The sequence below is a fragment of the Myxine glutinosa genome, chromosome 10 (genome assembly GCF_964187855.1).
Source record: "Myxine glutinosa chromosome 10, kmMyxGlut1.1, whole genome shotgun sequence".
NCBI classification, from domain to species: Eukaryota; Metazoa; Chordata; class Myxini; order Myxiniformes; family Myxinidae; genus Myxine; species Myxine glutinosa.
The window spans coordinates 16,312,592-16,334,869 of record NC_136270.1 but is presented as its reverse complement, the minus strand read 5'-3'; the positions used below and the strand labels follow the sequence as shown (position 1 = coordinate 16,334,869).

The window sequence follows — 22,278 nt, the reverse complement described above, 5'->3', positions numbered from 1 at the left end:
CCCCAGCAATATACCTGGCAAGTTTCAAGTATATCGGACCGGTAGTTGTCGAGAAACAGCGGTCGCATACACACACACAGAGATTACTGGAATTATAGATAGACTAGGGCATGCCCGTACTATATCTATATCTAAAATTATATCCCCCCCCTCTATTTACATGAAATGGTTTGGTCCAAAGCGAACGGCTTGCGAGTACGGTGACAATCCCCCCCCTCTATTTACATGAAATGGTTTGGTCCATTCGCAAAGCCAAAGCGAACGGCAGTTACGAATCGCAGTTACGATGAATCGCAAAATAGTTTTAATTAGTTTTAAAACATAGTTTAACGGCAACATAGTTTGCCAACGTGAAATAAATGAATACGCTCTCAAATGTGCCGTCCGAGGCAGAGTGTGTTCGCCACATTCGGCACACGCGATAGCTCGCTGCTCTCTGATTGGTTGAATCGTTTTTTGGACATAGCTCGGTAAGTAATTGTCCGATTAATATGAAACCTTGAAAAGGCACATCCTCGGGTCCCCAGCAATATACCTGGCAAGTTTAAAGTATATCGGACCGGTAGTTGTCGAGAAACAGCGGTCGCATACACACACACAGAGATTACTGGAATTATAGATAGATTAGACGTCCTACAGACGTAAATGAACACTCGTTTTACTCGGCGCACATTGCACATCACGTGCAGTAAATTTCACCTCCCTGTGCCTTGCATTTATTGTGATTTAAAAAATACCGCTTCTGTACACCGACAATGAGGCTCAGTTTGCAAGCCACAGTCTACAATTCCAATGTAAGAGGCATAAGTACTCTTCTTTTGTGTCTTCAAAATCCTTGGGGTCTTTTGTGACCTTGGGGTCTTTTGTGTCCTTGGGGTCTTTTGTGCCCTTGGGGTCTTTTGTGTCCTCGGGGTCACTTGGGTCTTTGGGGTATTTTGGGTATTCAGGGTCTTTTGGCTGTTTAGTGGTCTTTAAAGGTCTTTGGGGTATTTTTGGGTCTTGACGATTTTTTGGGGTCTTTGTGGTATTTTGGGTATTTAACAGTCTTCAGTGTCTTTTGGGTCTTCAGGGTGTTTGGGGCCCATTGGGTCTTCAGGGTCTTTGGAGTCCATTGGGTCTTCAGTGTCTTTTCAGTCTTTTGGGTCTTAAGAGTCCTTGGGGTCTTCATGGTCTTATGTGTCTTCAACAGTATACAGGGTCTTTTGGGTCTTCAGAGTCCTTGGGGTCTTCTGGGTCCTTGGGGTAGTTTGGGTCCTCTGGGTCATTTTGGTCCTCGGGGTTGTTTGGGTCTTTTGGATCCTTGGGGTCTTTTGGGTCTTCAGGGTATTTTAGGTGTTTGGGGTCCATTGGGTCTTTTTGGTCATTTGAGTCTTCAAGGTCTTTGGGTCTTCATGGTCTTTAACAGTCTTCAAGGTGTTTTGGGTCTTCAGGATTATTTTGGGGATCTACAGAGTCCTTGTGGGTCTTCTGAATCCTTGCGTCTTTTGGGTCCATTGGGTCTTCAGGGTCTTTGAGGTATTTTGGATCTTCGGGTATTTTGGGTCCTTGGGGTCTGTTGGGTCTTCAGGGTCCTTGGGGTCTTTTAAGACCTGTCTTTTAGGTCTTTTAACAGGTGGACACACAGTCCTGTTCAAAGATTGCCCATTAAACCCTCCCCACTCAAATCCCACCAAAAGCACTACTCAAAGCCTTTAAAACCTACCCTTCTGACGGGACACGGACACACACACACACACACACACACACACACACACACACACACACACACACACACACACACACACACACACACACACACACACACACACACACACACATATGGTAGATTATGTGGGAAAATAAAAAGTTGATAAACATTTAGCTTTACCCTTGTTACCCTCGCCAGAAGAGAGGGTATTGCATTTGAGTCCGTTTGTTTGGTACTTGGCAAAAAAAAGTTTTTTGACAAGTATGTTGATCACTCCGGTTTGTGTGTGTGTCTTTATGTGTTTGTCTGCCCGCTTACTTATACTTGCCGAGAGGTCACAATTTTAAACCGATCTTCACAAAGTTTCACTAAACGGTAGAGTTCATGGTCCAAAAGAATCCTATTGATTTTTTAGGTCAAAAGGTCAACATAGGCCAAAGGTCAACCATTTTTCTACGATTTTCTAAAATCCTCAATTTTCATCCGATTGACTTGAAATTTGAATAAGATTTCCATATCAGCTAACTGAATTCAACCACCAACTATTTTTGAGATCAACATGGGCCAAAAGGTCAACATAGGCAAAAGGTCAACCACTGTCTTCAAATTTCGAAAATCCTCAATTCACATCCGATTGACATGAAATTTGAATAGGATTTGCATATTAGCGAACTGAATTCAACCACCAACTATTTTTGAGATCAGCATAGGCCAAAATGTCAACATTGGCCAAAAGTCAACAACCTTTCCAAATTTCTAAAATCCTCAATTTTCATCCGAATGACTTGAAATTTGAATGGGCTTTTCATAACAGCTAACTGAATTAAACCACCAACTATTTTTGAGATCAACATAGGCCAAATTAAAAAAATTGTCAATTTTCATCCGATTAACTTAAAATTTGAAGACTATTTGCAAATCAGGTCACAGAGTTCAACCACCAATTATTTGTGAGGTCAAAAGGATTCTCTACTGAATGCCATTCTACTTTGTTCTCTTTTGCCAAGTGTCGCTCTATGAGTGAGCGGAAAGGCAAACAAATGAAAAATCACTTACACTTGCCTACAGGTCATAATTTTAAAGCGATCTTCAAAAACTTCACCAAAAGGTGGAGTTTGTGGTCCGACAATATCCTATTTATTTTTGAGGTCAAAAGGTCAACATAGGCCAAAGGGCAACAACTTTTTTCGAATCTCTAAAATCCTCAATTTTCATCCGATTGACTTGAAATTTGAATACGATTTACATATCAGCGAACTGATTCCAACCACCAACTATTTTTGAGATCAACTTAGGCCAAAAGGTCAACAAAGGCCAAAGGTAAACAACAATTTCAAATTTCTAAAATCCTCAATTTTCATCTGATTGACTTGAAATTTGAATACGATTTACATATCAGCGAACTGATTCCAACCACCAACTATTTTTGAGATCAACTTGGGCCAAAAGGTCAACAACCTTTTCAAATCTCTAAAATCCTCAATTTTCATCTGATTGACTTGAAATTTGAATAAGATTTTCATATCAGTTAACTGAATTCAACCACCAACTATTTTTGAGATCAACATTGGTCACAAAGTCAACATAGGCGGAATTTCTAAAATTGTCAATTTTCATCCGATTAACTTAAAATTTGAAGACGATTTGCATATCACGTCACAGAATTCAACCACCAATTATTTGTGAGGTCAAAAGGAAGCTCGACTGAGTGCCATTCCACTTTGTTCTCTTTTGCCAAGTGTCGCTCTAAGAGTGATTTTTCATCTGTCTGTTTTTTTGTTTGTCTGCACAGAATAAATACGATTTTCTCTGTAACCGTTGGTCCAATTGACAGGAAATTTTCACCTTAGGTGCACCTCCTCCTGTAGCATTTTTGAATGATAATTATGACATCATAGGTCACGTGATACGGGTGCTATCTTGGAAAACTCGAAAAACTTTGCACCTCTATATCTCCGAAATCGCTGCATATAAAAAAAATGAGACATGGCTCATTGTAAAGAACTCTCCATGGGGAATCACATGTTAATGTGGTCACATGGTTTGGCGCCATATTTGTTTCAACACAAAAGCCTTAAAAACTATTAAAAACACGTCCTGGCGAGGGTCTGCAGTCTCTGATTGCTCTTATTAGTTATTAATGTTATGGATACTGTCAATTACAGGTTTGGAATTATCAATGATCCAGAATTTTTTAATACCCAAATAAACATCACCTTTTCATGGTAGGTTTTAAGCATTTATAGATTAGTTTCATCGCCCCTGTAATACTACCTGACATTGGTTTCAATCTTCATTCGCTACTTGTGATGGTGAAATCTCATCTTACAAGGGTTTTTGTGCATTTTTGGGATCCAATGAATGAATGGTAATTTATGGTGTTCATCTATAACTAACAGTCTTATTGCTTTTGAGTGATTTATATGGTGTTGTATCAAGTCTATTTTATTATCGCTACTTATTTTGTAGGTCTTTGAACACACACACGTCCTTGTCCACCAAGTTTTGTCCGAATCCGTCCATGACATTTTTAGATATCCTGCTCACAAACAAATAGACAGACAAATAGAGGTGAAAACATAACCGCCGTCCACATTTTGTGGCAGATGTAAAAAAGATGGCATCGCCAAAAAAATTCTGAGCATGGATTTATTTACATTAAATATTATTGGACTGAAAACTTACTTTCCACAACTGAAATGTTCCAGATAAAATTGACCAGGAAAGCACACTATTTCCACTGGCTGCTGACACATGTCCCGACTCTGTATTATGTTTCCATTTTGGTCCCGATTGAAATTTCAATTCGCCTTTGTCGTCCTGGTTGTTCGTTCATCCTTAATTGAATCCCTATTTCTTTATGATCCTAGTTCTAATTATTCGTCACTTGGTATTCAAACCTTTACCAGGCCGACTGACTGTAGAATTGCCAAGTTTGTGGAGTAAAACACTTATTATTGTGGCATTAGCCTACACACGTCATGAGGGTAATACTTTGTGCGTGAACAGCTCACCGTTTTGATCGATTCCATCAATAACAGAAAGGTGTTTTATACATTTTATTACCTCCGCCACCAAATATAGATGGAGGTTATGTATTCGCCCGTTTATTACGACGAAAACCGGAGATTTTCATCATATGTCAGCTTGTCTCGTTTGTATGTTTGTCTGTCTGTGAATGCGATAACTCGCGAATGCTTTCAGCTATATTCAACAAGCTTTTCCAGAGGATTCCGAAGGACAAAAGTGAGGCTGTCAATGTTTTTGGACTATATAGGTCAAAGGTCAAGGTTCTCTCATTTGTTTGAATTAAAATTCATTTTCTCAGCAAGCGTTGGTCCAATTTACATGAAATTTTCAACATAGGAGCACCTCCTCCCGTATCATTTTAGTGCTAATTATGATGTCATAGGTCACGTGGTACGAACGCCATCTTGGAAAAACGTTGCACCTCTATATCTCTGAAACCACTCAATGGAAAAAAATTGAAACAAGGCTCATTGTCAAGTCCTCCCCATGGGGAATAAGATATGTTAATAATGATGCCATCGGTAGCTTCATTATGACGTCATAATTCAACAAGTACAACGCTTGATCCGATTTTTAAAATTCCCTTTTTTAAAGGCCATTTTCCCTGCTAGAGCGGGGGTTAGCCTTGCAGGCCCCATGACAATAATCATGGTTCCCTTTTTGAGGCAATGTTTATATGACGCCAATCCTGACGCCAATCCTTTAGTCGCCTCTTACGACGCGCAGGGATGCGGTGTACCTATTCTAAACCGGGGCACACACCGGCAACAATGCTTGATCCGAAAAGTATGATTTTTTTTTTCTCTGCAAATGTTAGTCCGATGGACACGAAATTTTCACCATAGGAGCGCCTACTCATGTAGAATTTAAAAAATAATAATCATGACATCATAGGTCACATGGTACGGGTGCCATCTTGGAAAACGAAAACGTTGCACCTCTACATATCTGAAACCTCTCCATATAAAAAATTGAAACGTGGCTCATTGTAAAGAACTCTGCATGGCGAATAAGTGTTGTTAATGATGACGTCATTGGTGCCTTAATTATGACGTCATAATTCGACAAGTACAACACTTAGTCCAATCAGTTTGAAATTTCTTGAGCGTGATCTACACAACAATTATATTGGCGAATGTAAATTTATGATGTCATCAGTCACGTGATCTGGTAGCCATATTGGATCAATTAATTGATTAATTACTTAATTATTATCGATTTATTCAGTACTTATTTATTTTCTCTCTCATCTGGACAATATATCAAGCAACTTTTGAGCAAGGAAGCTGATATTTGGACAGGTCAGTGACCAAGTGATTTGGCTCTAAAGGGTATTTTTGATTTTTGAACTGATCAATTAAATGATTTATTATTTAATTTTTCGATTAATTAATCAATTAATTAACTTATTTTCAAAAAGCTACAGATTTGGATGAAACAGAGGTGGTTTAAGTATGCCATTAGGCAATTGATTATAAGAAATTAATTATTTGATTATTATTATTTATTTACTTTAATTACACAATTAATCAATCAATCAATCAATCAATCAATTATTGATTCTCTCGATTTTCGTCATATCTGACGACTTATTGTTTGGTTGTTTGCCTGTTTGCGAGTAGGATATCTCAAAAAGTTGTGGACTGATTCAGACGAAAAATTTTGGGGAGGATGGCTATGTGACAAGGACTAATTTATTATATTTTGGTGAAGATCCAGATCCGGATACAAATAGCAGACTTTTAAAAGCGATTCTTCACCATTGAGTGAAATATGAATGAATGAATGATCGTTTTAAGGCCATTTCCCCGCTAGAGCGGGGGTTAGCCTTGCGGGCCCCATGACAATCATGGTTCCCTGTTCGAGGCAATGTTTTTATGGCTGGATGCCCTTCCTGACGCCAACCCTTGGTCACGCTCTTACGATGCGCAGGGATACGGTGTACCTATTCTGAATCCGGGTACACACCGTGATCATTCATCCCAGCAAGCTGGTACTCAATTTGCCAACCTCGGAAGGATGACATGCTGAGTCAACACCCCCGGTGTTAATTTAGCGATCGACCGGGATTCGAACCCAGGATCCTAGGATCCCAAGCCGGCACCCTAACCGTTAAGCCAACACCAGGCTTAAAAACAAACACCAGGCTTAAAAACAAACAACATCTGTAATTAAAAGTGATTCTTCACTATTGAGTGATGAGGCCAAATCAACAAAAGGCACGATCTCTCAAAAAGTTATTGTACAGATTCGACCGAAACTTTATGAATGAGCTGGGTATGTGACAATAACAAGCCGATTATATTTCGGTTCAGGTTCGCATGGAGATCTGGCCTATCAGTGGGATACGAAATGTAAACTGTTCAGCCTGGCAGAGGGAGGTATGTGCTCACCGAGTGCTGTTGTAGTTTTTAAAATGTGACAGGTTTCTCATCCTCCATTTACTTAGGAGAGAGGATGAGTGAGACAGAACACAAAGGGCAAACTCTATGACCGAACATGACTGCTATCAAACAGTGGAACCTTTCTTTTTATCCAGAATTGAGGCTCGTGGATAAGCTAGAACATTGAATGGCTCAGGATGCAACAGAAGAAAGCGACCGCAAAAGGAGAGGGGGGAAGACACAACAGCAGGGTTGAGGGACAAAACAGAGAGACTTTGAAGAGAAGGGATGTGAGGAAGAATGAGGACAGATAGGAGAGGACACAGGAGGTGGACAAGATAGATGATAGATACAGAGGCAAACTCACAGGACGGAAAGTGGGAACTTGGGAAGAGGTGGGCTTGGGGAGAGTTAAAGAGGGTAGAAGAGATCATGGTTTGGGATTGGGGACGATCTGAAATGGTGGTGAACAGCTGTATTGAAGACCTGCAGATAAGGTTGAGATTGAAGAGGATGTGGAAGTTGGATCCACAGGTGAGAAAAAAAGAGGATTGAATGAGTGGAGGTGAGCAGTGCAGTGATCAGTGTACTTTTCCTGTGTACTTAAAACCTCGGTCTATTTATTAAACCACTTAAGAACTATACCAAGATCAAATATACGTTTAAAGCCATTTGACAACAACTATCATCCACAACTACTACTTTTTCTTTGTACAGCCCACATTCTGTCCATCTTTGTGTAGGGTCAGCCAGGGAACATTTTTGGCACAAGGCTTTCACAAATCGGCTGGCCAGGCCTGACATTAGACCGAAGGTGACAGAAATTGGTAATTTGCTCAGTGTGCCGGTGATAACTTGCCTACTCTTCACAAACACTGTGAGACCTCTAACGTCCACCAATGACTAGTGCTGGCAGACAGGTCCTCTGGCCTATCGTCCTTCTGATGGATGATGTGCACATTGATGCCTCACCCTGCGAAACACCAGGATAAGACTTTATAGCTGGGTCAAGATTCAAATCAGTCCATAACTTTGTGAGACATCTGGCTCACAGACAGACAGACCGACAAACAGATGTAAAAACATAACCTCCATGCACATTTGTTGCGTGAGGTAACCAGTGATGAGCATCAAGTCGAAACTGAGGATGACCCAATGAGCTTCAAGGTGGGAGAAGCCAATGATGTCCTGAGGTCTTGGCTATTGGAATGTACCAGGTCAAATTCCGCAACTCGAGGTCGAAGTGGTGTTATCAAGAAAGAGAAGCTCTAAAGTAGTTGAACGTCTTGAGCAACCGGGCATTCAGGGAGGACTTGGCGTGATGACGAATTAACAACTGGAACCTGGATTTGGAGATGTGAATGGTTTGGGACAGTCCACGGCTGATGTTAACACAAGACAAACACGAAAGGTTGGACCTCAGCCCAGAGCTGATCACGTAATGTAATGGAAAGTTAATCTTTCCAAAGTGACGCAGTAAACAGATGTCACATTTCCCATTTGTTTGTCATCAGGGCATTAAACTGTAATAACACAAGATGGAATCAATTATGACGTGAAATGGCAGAATATCTAGAAAAGCTGTCAGGTTATATACACCAACTGGAAACAGGATCGGAAGCAGAACACTACCTTATGGTGCGCAATCTGCCTTGGGGAAAGTGGAAGAACATGGGACATTAAAGGTGACACACTGCTTTCAAGCATGAAGAAAGTCAGTCATGTGCGAAGACGATTCTCAATCTCATTGGTGGAAAGGATGGCAAACAGAGCTGGGAGCTTGACATACGTCAACGTCACAAAAGCTGCTCGGTGAGAGCGCCCAGACATATTCCTTTTAGTTCGGTCTGAGATCGTGTCAGGAGAAGAAGCACATCTACTGTGCAGCGAATGAGCAGGAAAAAAAACAACATGATAATCGGTGATGAAACAGTTCGCATAATCATATCCTTTGAGGTCACCTGTAAAAAAAATAGGAAGAGGTCAGTTCTGTGGAACACAGCTTTTAAGGTCCCAAACATGGAATATTGTAAACATTACCAGACCAAGGTAATAATGGACTGAAAGCATTATTGGGCTGGAAAATCGATAAAAGGGCCTTGATGGACCAGGTGGTGCATGAGCTTTCCAAGCAAAGAACAAGTTCAAAAACCCAAACATTTTTTGAGCTGTGTCTATCATGTGGATCAAGAGTACGGAGAAGAACACTGGCAGCCACCTTTGTATGCAATGGATCCATCAATACATGTTATCTTACTATAATTCACCAAATGTCCGTCTGTGCGTTCGAAGGTACCGCAAAAACGGCTGAAACCGATCGCAACGATATTTTGGGTGGGTAATCCTACGACACCCTGGAGTAAAATAGGCTATATTGTTTTTCCAATTTTCCCAGTTTTCCAGACCCTGAACCCAAATGACCATGGATCTGGCAATCACCGAAGGTACATTGATGTCACTAAACTAGCTGCCATTCTTGAGAAGAAACAGACTGGTATCACTGAAGCACTAATCGGCCTTCATGCCTTCACTGGTTGTGATTTCACATCGTGTTTCTACAGAAAGGGCAAAGTGAAGCCCTTCCAGCGGATGGAGTCAGATGCAGCTCATGTGATGGCATTGCGATCTCCAACAGCTGAGGAGGTAGACGTCCAAGCTGTTACATCCTTTGTCTGCGTGCTGTATGGCTTCAAAACCTCTGACATTAATGAAGCCAGATACAAGGCATTCATGTGAATGGGTGGTGGTGACGAAAAGGAGCCCCTTGCCAGAATAAAGAAGATAAACTGTGCCTCTCTTCCCCCGTGTGCCAAGACACTTGGTAATCATATGAAAAGGGCGCACTATGCGGCAAGAATCTGGAAGAGAAGTGATCAGACAGATCCAACTGGTGGGGTGAGTCCGACAGACTATGGATGGTAGTTGTCTCAAAACTGCTTTGAACCAGACTGGTATCCAGGAAGTTCAGTTCCAGAGTCCCTCACAGGCCCACATGAGGATGACGGGGATGGCGTGGAAGATAATGCAGTAGATGAGGAAGAGTCAGATAATGCTTGGAGTGAGGACAGTGATGAGAGTGACGAAAGTGATAGAGAAGACTTGTAATGCCAAGAGGACATCAAGTTAATTACGTGAACTACACATTTGCAAATTTTCCATATATCGTTGTTCCGTAATGGCGTCGCTTAATGAGCGGGTGGGCTACACATTTACCTGGAAAACTATACATTTTCTAGCAATAATGCGGGTGTCAGTGTAATGATTGACCATGTAAACATAGGTATAGACACCTTATTCGTGATATTATCATGCATAGTTCTCCAGATATTGAGAAAAATAGGTTTTTCGGTCATGGCGTCACTAATTGAGTGATTTCGGGGGGAAAGCCACGGGTCAGACCCGGCAGCAATGCATTTTTGTGATGTCGGTGGATGACCCCATCAGCCCATGAGATCAAACGTTCCGGCGCTTTTCACTTCAATAAACCTTCTGGGCTCCTGGACCATGGCCTGCCACCCATGCATAGCACGGGTACCTCACTAGTTTTACCTAATGCCTTCATCTGCAATCGCCGTTATTATCCCCATGCTTTAAAAACAAACAGGGGGATATTGGAATCAGCTCCGCTGTCTATCCGTCCGTCTGTCTGTCACGCTATTTCCTCGCAAATGGTTGAGCAGGAATTCACCAAACTTGGTGGTTATGATCATCACATGGAAGGTGAGAGAGCAGGACAATTTTGGCCCCGCCTCCTGGGGCTCTGGGGTGTAATAACATCAAAAGGTCAAATCCCAAAAATATCAATTATGGACAAATTTGAAACATTTTTTAAATGAAACTTTGTATATCAATCAATATTGGGGGTCGCATTAAATATGTAACGATTTTATAGATTTATCCCCCCCCCCCCCCTCGTTCATGCCCTAATGGTGGGGACTTAAGGTCACGGGGGTCAAAGCAGAAAATTATTCAGGGCCATGGGATCTTAAACATCAACTAACAAATTCTGACAGATTGGACCCATTAATGTCTGTCCGTGGGATGGCACACACATTGATTAATCACCCGACCTGTGAAACACGGGATGACTGGGTCGATATTCAAATCCAGTCCAGACGGCTTCTAGGCGAATGTGCGTACCTCTAGGAGTCTAGGGCCTAGGCCATCCTGCCAGCCCACTCTTTATGATGTCACTACCTTTCAAAGGAGACCATTTCATACATTAACTAATCTCTAAGCCTGGGGTTGGCTTAACGGTTAAGGTACCTGGCTTCAGATCCTAGGATCTTGAGTTCAAGACCCCATCATGTCGTTGAATTAACACCAGGCGGGTCGATTCAGCCTGTCATTCTTCCGAGAGAGGCAAAATGAGTACCAGCTAGATGGTAAGGATCAAACAACAGCCCATACCAGCCCAAGGTCAAACAACAGAAAATGCAATTACGGCCAAATTTTTAAATATTTGTAAATGAAACTTTGTATATGCAATCAACATTGTGGGACGCATGAAATACATAACAATTTTTTGGGATTTGACTCCCGGTTCATGTCATTCATGGCTTTGGGGACTTAGGGTCACATGGGTCAAAAGTTTTTAACTCAAAATTTGATATTGGATCATTCGTGGTGCTGTGGAATTCTTTGTCATCTTCCAACTTTGCTTTAGGTGGGAAGTGTGGGGATTTGAGATGGCGCGCCGCCAACTTCACTTTAGTTGAAACTGCAGAATCATTCGATTAAATTTTTTTTTTAATATGGTATAAACTTCAGGGTTTTACAATCTGCAGCAGCGCAGGTCAGCATGCACACAAGTCTATGCAAAAGTGTTGTACATTTTTTGGAGAAAGAAAAGAACAAAACAAACAAACAAAAAAAACAACAACTGCTAAAAGGCCTTTTGGATTTGCAAGAGCAAAGAGATGGAAAAAGAAAGAAAAAAAAGATCAACTACTTGTGTTTGTGTTGCCAACATTGCTTGTCCTTTTCTTTCCATTTCAAAGTGTGTTACACGATGACGAATAAAGTCTGCAAGTGTCAGATTTGTTAATAGTTGGAAAGAAGAGGAGCCAATGTATTTTTCGAACAAAAAATGCTTTCAAAGTGAAAGGTTGACCATCTAATGGCTTTTGGAAGTTCATAAATCAACAATGTTCCTGCTGCGGAGACAAGAACCATTGCCATCTTCTTCAATCATGAAGGTTCACAAAATATAAAACTAGAGGGAAGTCGGTGGCCCCACGCTTCCTACCTAAAGGAAAGTTGAAAGATGGCAAAGAGTTCCAACAGGAATGATCTAATATGAAAGTTTGAGATGAATTTTTTTTCCCCATTTTGACCCTTGTGACCCCCAAGTCACCACGCCATGGGGCATGAACTCAGGGTCAAATCCAAAATATCGTTACATATTCCATGCATCCCACAAAGTTGATGACATATACAAAGTTTCATCCAAAAATGTGTATACATGTGCCCGTAATGGCATTTTTTGATATTTGACCTCTTGACCCCATCTCAGGAGGCGAGGCCAAAAATGATACTGCTTTCGCACCTTTTTGCCATGTGGTGATCATAACTACCGAGTTTGGTGGATTTCTGCACAACCGTTTAGGAGGAGACAGTGTGATGGAGACAGACAGAGCCGATTATAATGTCCCCCCAATTTTTTCAAAAGGTGCGGGGATAATAAATAAAACAAGCGTTACGCCTAGGTCCCCCATCGGTGAAGTGATGCGAGTTGACAAAGTGGAAGACGCAAGGCGGCCATCTTGGATTTTGACGCGGCGACCCAATTTTCAATAGCGTTCTTCCTTATTCCTAGATACACCCACACACCAGATTAGAAGTGGGTACTTCGCTTATTTTTCCAAGATATTTCGCTCACAAGGTTCAGATATACATAGTGGTGGCCATCTTGGATTTTGACGTGGCGACCCAATTTTCAATAGCGTTCTTCCTTATGCCTAGATACACCCACACACCAGATTAGAAGTTGGTACTTCGCTTATTTTTCAAGATATTCCGCTCACAAGGTTCAGACATACATGGCGGCGGCCATCTTGGATTTTGACGTGGCAACCCAATTTTCAATAGCGTTCTTCATTATGCCGAGATACACCCACACACCAGATTAGAAGTTTGTACTTCGCTTATTTTTCAAGATATTCCGCTCACAAGGTTCAGACATACATGGCGTCAGACATATATGGCGGTGGCCATCTTGGATTTTGGCGTGGCGACCTAGTTTTCAATAGGGTTCTTCCATATGCCTAGTTGCACCCACACACCAAATTAGAATTCGGTCCTTCACTTACGCACGCACGCACACACAGACGGAGGGGAAAACCATAGTCCCCCTTTCGCTCCGCGGTGCGACGGGGGACAAAAAATTAACCTGTGCCATTCATATTCCAATGAGTCACCTGCAAATGCAATACGGCTTTATTTGATTTGCAAATTATCTTGAAATTTCCTCGTACAAAACAAGGAAATACAAGTGTGGAACAGGAGGCCTAGTATAATTTCCTCATATCTAAGGATCATGAAAGAGCCTGTAACTTGTATATGAATCTTGTACATTACCTTCGGTAACTGTGGATGTTGTAGGTAACTTGTACATTACCGATGTTGTATTAGTATACAGTCTCAGCTGTGACTCTTGGCAATTCACAGCGTCATCACTGGAACTGGCAGAATAACTCGGAGTGAGCGTGCTCGCCTCAAGAGTTCTAGTAGGGTGGATACAACTTCAGGCCTGACTAGTCAAAAATGAAGAACGAGCCTTGTCGGTGAAAGCTCGTGTTGATTTGCGTTGGCGGACAGGTAGAACGATGGATGAAATCAACATGACGCTGATCAGATGTGGTAATCGCCGTGGAAGCAGGGAGAAGGTGACGTTTCGGGCATTAACCGTTCATCGAAGGGAGCAGCGTTAACACCCAACATCTGCATCGTCCAGTTGGACAAGAATATTCGCTGAAGCTCCTTCGATTTATGAGCCTCCTCGTGATAAACAAACCTGCAACGCATAATCACGCGTAACGCATAACGCATAACGCATAAATTGTGGAATAGGTGTACGTGCGTTGTCATTCCTCGAATCCTCATTACGTAGGTGAAACGTCTGCTGATTCAGGGAAAAAGAAGATCCTGTAATTTTATTCTTTCTCTTTGGAACGCTGAAGATACCACACTCACCGTCCGCAAAATAATAACCGTTTATCCAAATCGTAATTCAAAAAAATAAAAATCGCCCACACTCAGACATATGGAATTGGGATGTCGTCGGGAAAGATCTCTTCATGCTTGAATGTCCAGGATTGGGAATTGGGTCACAAATTATTATTTTTATTCCACGCTTCTCCAGGCTATGGAACCACCTTTCTGTCTCACTCTTCCCTCCAGAACTTCAAGCAAGCAGTATACCACCATCTCTTGTCATCCCCAAATATAACTCATGACATCTATTACCCCCATTAATCTAACTCGTGAGTTTCAGCATTACCTCCCCTCCTCCATTTCCTCTTTTCCAGTTTGTTCATTCCCTTGATGTTTGACGCACTGTTACTTCTCCTATAAAGAATAATAATAATAATAATAATAACAACTAAAAATACCATAAGGAAACCTCAGTTGAAAACTAGAACAGCACTCAGTCGAGAGCATATCTGTGTCTAGGATGGGGTACACAGCATAAACAACATGGACACTACAAGGACTTTCAAGAATGAAAATGGAATTTGAAGGACGTGGGTTTGAGGTGAATTAACAGGGGTAGAAAAGATCAAGGTTTTGGACGGGGGAAGATAAGAGATGGTGGTGAACAGCAGTTTTGAAGACCTGGAGGGAGGAGTGCGATTGAAGAGAGTGGGGGAGTTTGTTCCAAAGGCGGGAAAAAAGAGGAATGAAAGAGTGAAGGTGAACAGAGAGTCTTGATTTTGGCAGTTTCACCAGAAGAGGGTTGCTGACAGATCTTGTGCGTTCTGCAGGAATATTTGGGGGACAGAGTACAGACAGAGCAGGTGGTGTAAGGCCAGATAGGAGTCGGTAGAACTCCCTGGTTGGCCATATCACTCAATGGTGAAGAATCACTTAAAAAATTCTACGAGCTGGATCTGGATCCGGATCTTCAACAAAATTGAATCGATTCTTCCTCGTCACACACACAACCTATCCAACAAGTTTCGTCCAAATCCATCCATAACTTTTTGAGATATCCTGCTATGTATCGTTTTTGGCCCGATCTCCCAATGGTGAAGAAACACTTATATGATTAAATAATTCTCATATCCGAATCCATAATCGGACCTTCACAAAAAACGATTCGGTTCTTCCTCGTCACACACACAACCTGTCCACCACGTTTCGTCCAAATCCGTCCACAACTTTTTGAGATACGCTGCTATGTATCGTTTTTGGCCCGATCTCACAAAGGTGAAGAATCACTTTAAAAATTATACGAGTCGGATTCGAATCCAGATCTTCACCAACATCTAATCATTTCGTCCTTGTCATATACGCTAGATCTCTGCCAAATTTCGTCCGAATCCGTCCATAACCTTTCGACATATTTTGTTCACAAACGGGCAAACAGACAAACAGACAGACAGACGGGGGTGAAAACAACCTCCGTCCACCTTTGGTGGCAGAGGTAACCAGGTCATATTTTCATTGATACGACGTCGAAATCAGCTCAGTGTGGTCATACGTACAAGAGCAACTTACAAGACATTTAAACACATTCGGGACGAAATCAATCACATTCGGTCCCATCCAGTGCCGATCACATTTGCAAATTGGTCACCATTCTTACTGCACTCGGACAACTTACGGTCTGCCATCTTCAACAGCCTGCTTGACGCCTTCCCCGCATCACATTTACAACGACGTTCAAAAACAATACACAGTCACGCCTAACAAAGGTAAATGTGACATCAAACACAACCCCCTCCTCTTCCTTTCCTACAAGTTGACGTAGTCTGCCCTCGGCGTGTGCATGTGTGCAGTTAGCCCTGGCACCAACAAACAAAGGTTAACAGTAAATGATAAATGAAAAAATATTGCCTTGAGTAAACATACAAGCAGGAAAAACAAACAAAAACTGCCACTGAATTCAAATCATTGAAGGAACATGGAAATAAAGCCCAAAACATGCACATTGCAACAACACATGACTACACAAAGCAAAACGATACGGATCAACGATGAGATTTTGATAAATATTGTGCGGGAGGCGTAAAGTTGAAGCACAAGGGAAATTGCGGCCTTCCCAGCAAATTTCTCAGCTCGCCCACCTGCTTGAATTGCGCCTGGAGACCATCAACCCGAAGGCCGTCGGGTTCACTGAAAAATCCCCCGTACCACACGGTGCTCATCGCAGACAAACGAATTTCACAGTAATTAGCAGGAAACCTGCCCGCCATGAGGACAAATATTTGAGGAAATGGCAGCAAGCGTGACCGCCACCAAAATGCTGCACGATTTGGGAGCGAGGGATGCGGTTCCGCAGAGTCGACGACTCTCGAACGAAAATGTGCTTAGAACCAGATTCCAATGCAGTTATCCCAACAAATCGATATACAACTCGGTTTTCCATAATGATCTATACTTCTTGTTAACGAACGTATGTTGGACTGGTTAGATTTGGAATTCGACCCGCTCGTTGCACAATCACCAGGATAACTCAGAGGTAATTCAGAGGTACCTTGTCATTGCTGCACCCACTGTGCTTTTGGGATTTGTTCAGGGTGCCATAGTCTACTCATCTCCTCTTCGTGAAGGACACCGTGGGATACTTAACGTCCACCACATGAAATGTTGGAAACACCAGGATGGCACACACGGCACGCACGCATTAATGCATGTGAAACACCAGGATGGCACACACGGCACACACGCATTAATGTATGTGAAACACCAGGATGGCACACACGCATTAACGCATGTGAAACACCAGGATGGCACACACGGCACACACGCATTAATGTATGTGAAACACCAGGATGGCACACACGGCACACACGCATTAACGCATGTGAAACACCAGTATGGCACACACGGCACGCACGCATTAACGCATGTGAAACACCAGGATGGCACACACGGCACGCACGCATTAACGCATGTGAAACACCAGGATGACAGTTCACAGCCAGGTCGGGATTTGACCCGAAGGCGAGTGACCACAACCTCAGAGGCGAGTGGTCTTTCTCGTAAGCGTTCATTATGCAAAGTGTGGCGTGGTTTTGTGGTACACCACATCGTTAACAAAGAAATAGCCACTCGAGTGCACGATACACAACAATGCACGAAGCAGGTGCCTGATGTTTGGACAGAGGTTTGTTGATATTGTTGCTGAAGTACAGAGTGTGCAAAGATGGATTCTTCCTTTCCCTCGACCTCAATCCCCCAAACGCACCCTTTTCAAATACGCATAGCCTCTTGCCAAATATTGCAAATTGTGCAAATTTGGTTGAAAAGAGAAGAGAAAAGAGAGGATGTTGGAGCTCTGCCAAATACCGAGTGAGAGGGACAAAAGTCTCCAATATAACTATTCTCCCAGCTGCTGACTTTGGTTTGGGCAACATGGCTTCGTTCTTTCCTTTTATCCTCAATCACTCGAGCTGTCCTTTCTATAAGTGGTAAATCCACTACATTCTTTCTGCATTTATCTCTCTGTCTCACTCTGCCTGATTGAATAACCTTTGGACACAACCAAGGGCATGGACATGTCGTTCAGAGGGGTTCTGGGATCGAGTGGTCTAAACCTCGATGATCAACGTCGCTCGGCCGATGATCGTGATCGCCATTGATCAAGCACTTGATAAGCTGAAGGAATCGTTCAGATCTCTCGCAAATTTATGGTTCCTTTTCCTGACGCATCTCCCATGAAGTCATATTTTCCATTAGTGGTATATCCATGACATTCCTCTTTTATCTATCCCATCTCTATACCACCGAGGTCCATTTCCCCCCTACTACTCAACTTTAGTCTATCTTTGGTGGTAAAGCCGTGTAGTTTTAGGACCCGTAAAGGACCCCAGGGATCATGATGACATTCGTCTTCAAGGGCTGGTTCAAAGGGCTTTTTCTTAAACTCCGAATCACCAGTTTATCTGCTGAAGAAGCCTTCATGCAGAAACGGTGGAGTTGCAGACCACATGTCATACAATTTACCACATGACCATTTACCATGCACTCAAAGCCAGTCACTGACTGGGCATCCTTCGTCTTGCAAAGTACTTCCTTGACACACCTAATCTCCTATCCACCTATAAGGGTTTCATCCGCAGTTTGATGGAGTACTAATTTCCTCTCTGGGCTGGCTCCCCTGCCTCACAACTGAAGATCATTGGAATCTCCTGCGATGAAGCCGAGTCTATGGGCCTATCACTTTCACATCACAGATAGCTCGGTGGACTCTATCTTCTGCTGCCTCCTTTCCGGTCTTGCATCCTATGCTCTTTCCACGCTTTGTCCTCTCCAGGTTCATGCAGGGTGCACACGGTCCACAATGAACCCCCTTCTGGTGACATTCCCAAAATCCAGGATCACTGCTCACCTCCACTCATTTGTTCCTCTTTTTCCCCACCTCCCCATGCTCAACTGTAACTTGTTCTGTAACTTATCATAATAAAGCCACATACCAAGTTTCCCCTTTTTTTTTTTTTTTTCCATCGTTCTGTTTGGATATTGTTGGAATATGTTTAAACCGCAGCTGTGATGCTGACGCCCCCCCCCCACCCCCCCAGAATTTACATGTTTTAAATGTTTCCCAGTGTGTACCCTGGTCAGAATAGGTACACCGTATCCCTGCGTGTCGTAAGAGACGACTAAGAGGGTTGGCGTCAGGAAGGGCATCCGGCCATAAAAAACATTGCCTCAAAAAAGAGAACCATGACAATCACAAGTACATATGGGCAGGGTGCAGCCCGAAGTGGAGATCGGTTTCTGAGGTTTGGGACATGTAATGTGGGGACAATGACAGGGAGATCAGGAGAAGTGGTGGAAGTATTGGTCAGAAGAAGAGTGGACATATGTTGTGTGCAAGAGACGAGATGGAAGGGAAGTGGTGTGAGAATGGTGAAGGGTAGGCAGGGACAGAAATACAAGTTTGTGTGGCAAGGGTGCCCGGAGGGCGTGAATGGTGTTGGTGTCCTGTTTTCTGAGGAGTTTGTAGACAGTGTGGTGAGTGTGACTAGAGTGAGTGATAGGTTGATGATGGTGAAAATGATGATTGGAAAGCTCTTGGTGAACGTCATCTCGGGATATGCTCCGCAGGTTGGTCGAAGCGATGAAGAGAAGGACAAGTTCTGGTGTGCGATAGAGAAGCTGATGGAAAACGTGAAAGATGAGGAAGTTGTTGTGGTGGGAGGAGACCTGAATGGACATGTGGGAAGGAGTATGGATGGTTTTGAGGGAGTTCATGGGGGTTACGGATATGGTGTGAGAAATGGAGAAGGTGTAAGGATTTTGGAGTTTGCTGATGGAGCTGATTTGTTGATTTGTAATACTCAGTTCCAGAAAGAGGACAATAAGCTTGTTACATACACGTCAGGTGGGTCGACGACAACCGTTGACTACCTGATGGTGCGTCGGCGAGATAGGGGGCACCTCCGGGACACAAAGGTGATCCCGGGGGAGGAGGCTGTTTCACAGCACCACTTGGTTGTCTGCGACATAAGGGTGAAAGGTGCGAGGAGAGCTCGGCGGGTGAAGTACCAACCGAGAATGAAGGTGTGGAGGTTGAAAGAGGTGACAGTAAGGGAGGCATTAAAAGAGAGGCTGAGTAGGGTAGAGGATGATGTGGTTGAGCTTGAAAGTGGTTGGATGTCAATGAAAGCTAGTCTGTTGGGAGCCGTTGGTGAGGTATGTGGATGGAGAAAAGGACCACCGAGGCACTCGGAAACATGGTGGTGGGATGTTGAGGTTGGAAAGAGGATTGACGAGAAGAGGAAGAAGTTCAAAGAGTGGCAGAAGGCGAAGGGTACGGGAGCAGAAACAGCAGAGCATGAAAGTTATAAGGCAGCCAGGAAGGCTGCAAAGAAAGAGGTAGCAAAGGCGCAGGAGGCATGTAGGAAAATGTTCGGAGAACGCTTGGATTCGGAAGAGGGTCAGAAAGCAGTATTCAGGATTGCAAAGCAGATAGCGAAAGAGAGGTGTGATGTGATGGGGGTGAGTTGCTTGAAGGATGAAGTGGGACAAATCGTTGTCGACCCAGATGGAATTAAAGGAAGATGGAAAAGATATATGGAAATGCTGTTGAATACAGAGAATGAATGGGATGGCAACATAGAGAGTAACCCAGTTTTAGGACCGGCAGAGAAGATAACTGAGAAGGAAGTTGAGGAAGCGATAAAAGCAATGAAGAGTGGAAAAGCGGGAGGGCCGACGGGAGTTGTGGGAGATATGTTGAAGGCAGCAGGAAGTTGGGGTGTGAAGAGAATGACCGAGATCTGTAATCTGGTGGTGAAAGAAGGCCGCATTCCAGTGGATTGGGAACCGAGTACCCTCGTCCCTCTATACAAGGGGAAAGGTGACCCTCTGGAGTGTGGCTCGTACCGAGCGATAAAGTTATTGGAGCATGGAATGAAGGTATTGGAAAGGGTGTTGGAGAGGAGGATAAGGAAGAAAGTGAAGATCGACGAAATGCAGTTTGGATTTATGCCAGGAAGAGGAACGACAGATGCGCTTTTCATTGTGAGGCAGTTGCAGGAGAAGTACATGGATAAGAGGAAGAAGTTGTTTTTTGGGTTTGTTGATCTGGAGAAAGCATTCGATAGGGTTCCACGCAAAGTATTGACATGGGCATTGAGGAAGTTAGGAGTGGAGGAATGGTTGATCAGAGTAGTGATGGCAATGTACAAAAGAGCACGCACAGCTGTAAGGACGAAGGACGGGAACAGTGGTGAGTTTGAGGTGAAGGTGGGAGTGCATCAGGGGTCGGTACTAAGTCCACTACTATTTGTAGCTGTGATGGAGGTGCTGGCTCAGACCGTAAAGGAGGGTTTACCGTGGGAGTTGTTGTATGCAGATGATCTGGTGTTGATTGCGGAAAGTATGGATGGACTGAAGGAAAAGATGAACAAGTGGAAGGAATGTATGGAGACAAAAGGTCTGAAAGTGAATATCGGAAAGACAAAGGTGATGGCAAGTGGTAAAGCATGTGGTGAGGTGGAAAGAACTGGGAAGTGGCCGTGTGCTGTGTGCAAGAAGGGTGTCGGAGTGAACTCCATTCAATGTACAATGTGTGCTGAGTGGGTTCATCAAAAATGTAGTGGTCTGAGAGGGTCATTAACCAGTGTGGCAGCTACATTCAAATGTAAGGTGTGCACAGAGGGAGCTGCAGATGGAGGAAATGTTGAGTTGGATCTTGGAGACGGCGTGAAGCTGGAAGGTGTGAAAACATTTTGCTACCTCGGAGACATGCTGAATGGAGAAGGTGGATCAGACTCGGCAACGGTTGCTCGAGTGAGATGTGCATGGAAGAAGTTTCGGGAACTGAGTGGCGTGCTGATGAGGAGGAGAGTGTCGCTGAAGCTGAAGGGAAAGGTGTATGCTGCATGTGTGAGAAGTGTTATGATTTATGGGAGCGAGACATGGGTAATGAACGTAGAGCAGCAACGAAGGCTGGAAAGGGTGGAAATGCGAATGGTTCGATGGATGTGCGGAGTATCGTTGAGAGAGAGGAAGACAAGTGATGAATTGCGAAAGATGATGGGAATATTGCCTGTGATTGATGCTGTGAAGAGGAACAGGTTGAGATGGTTTGGTCATGTATTGAGGAAGGATGAAAGTGACTGGTTGAGAAGAGTGATGGAAGTTAATGTAGAAGGAAGTAGAGGACGGGGAAGACCGAGAAAGACTTGGCTAAAGATGGTGGAAGAAGAAATGCGGGCAAGGGGGTTAACCACAAGGAGAGATGCAGAAAATAGGGCAAAATGGAGAAGATTGTCATGGGGACCGCAAGGCTAACCCCCGCTCTAGCAGGGAACATGGCCTTAAAATGCATGTTGTTGTGTTGTTGTTTCCCCACCTGTGGAATCAACTTCCACATGCTCTTCAATCTCATTCTTCCCTCCAGGGCTTCAAGAGAGCTGTTCACCACTATCTCAGATCACGCCCCCCACACCTCCCATCCAAAACCCTGACCTTTTCTATCCCCGTTAACCCTAGTCCCAA

The 22,278-nt window shown here is 43.4% G+C and overlaps 1 protein-coding gene across 3 annotated transcripts in view; it reads right to left on the bottom strand.

The window, feature by feature from the left end:
- TNFAIP8 (TNF alpha induced protein 8) overlaps positions 1 to 22,278 on the bottom strand; it is a 46,152-nt gene that overhangs the window by 16,991 nt on the left and 6,883 nt on the right. The window contains exon 1 of one of the 3 annotated variants that reach the window (XM_068126937.2): positions 15,929 to 15,997. The exons of the other annotated variants lie outside the window; for them this stretch is intronic. Coding sequence (XP_067983038.1) covers positions 15,929 to 15,938 — 10 coding nt within the window. The 5' untranslated portion in view covers positions 15,939 to 15,997. Of the gene's footprint in view, positions 1 to 15,928; positions 15,998 to 22,278 lie in introns of those variants that run through there. 3 annotated transcript variants of the gene reach the window in all.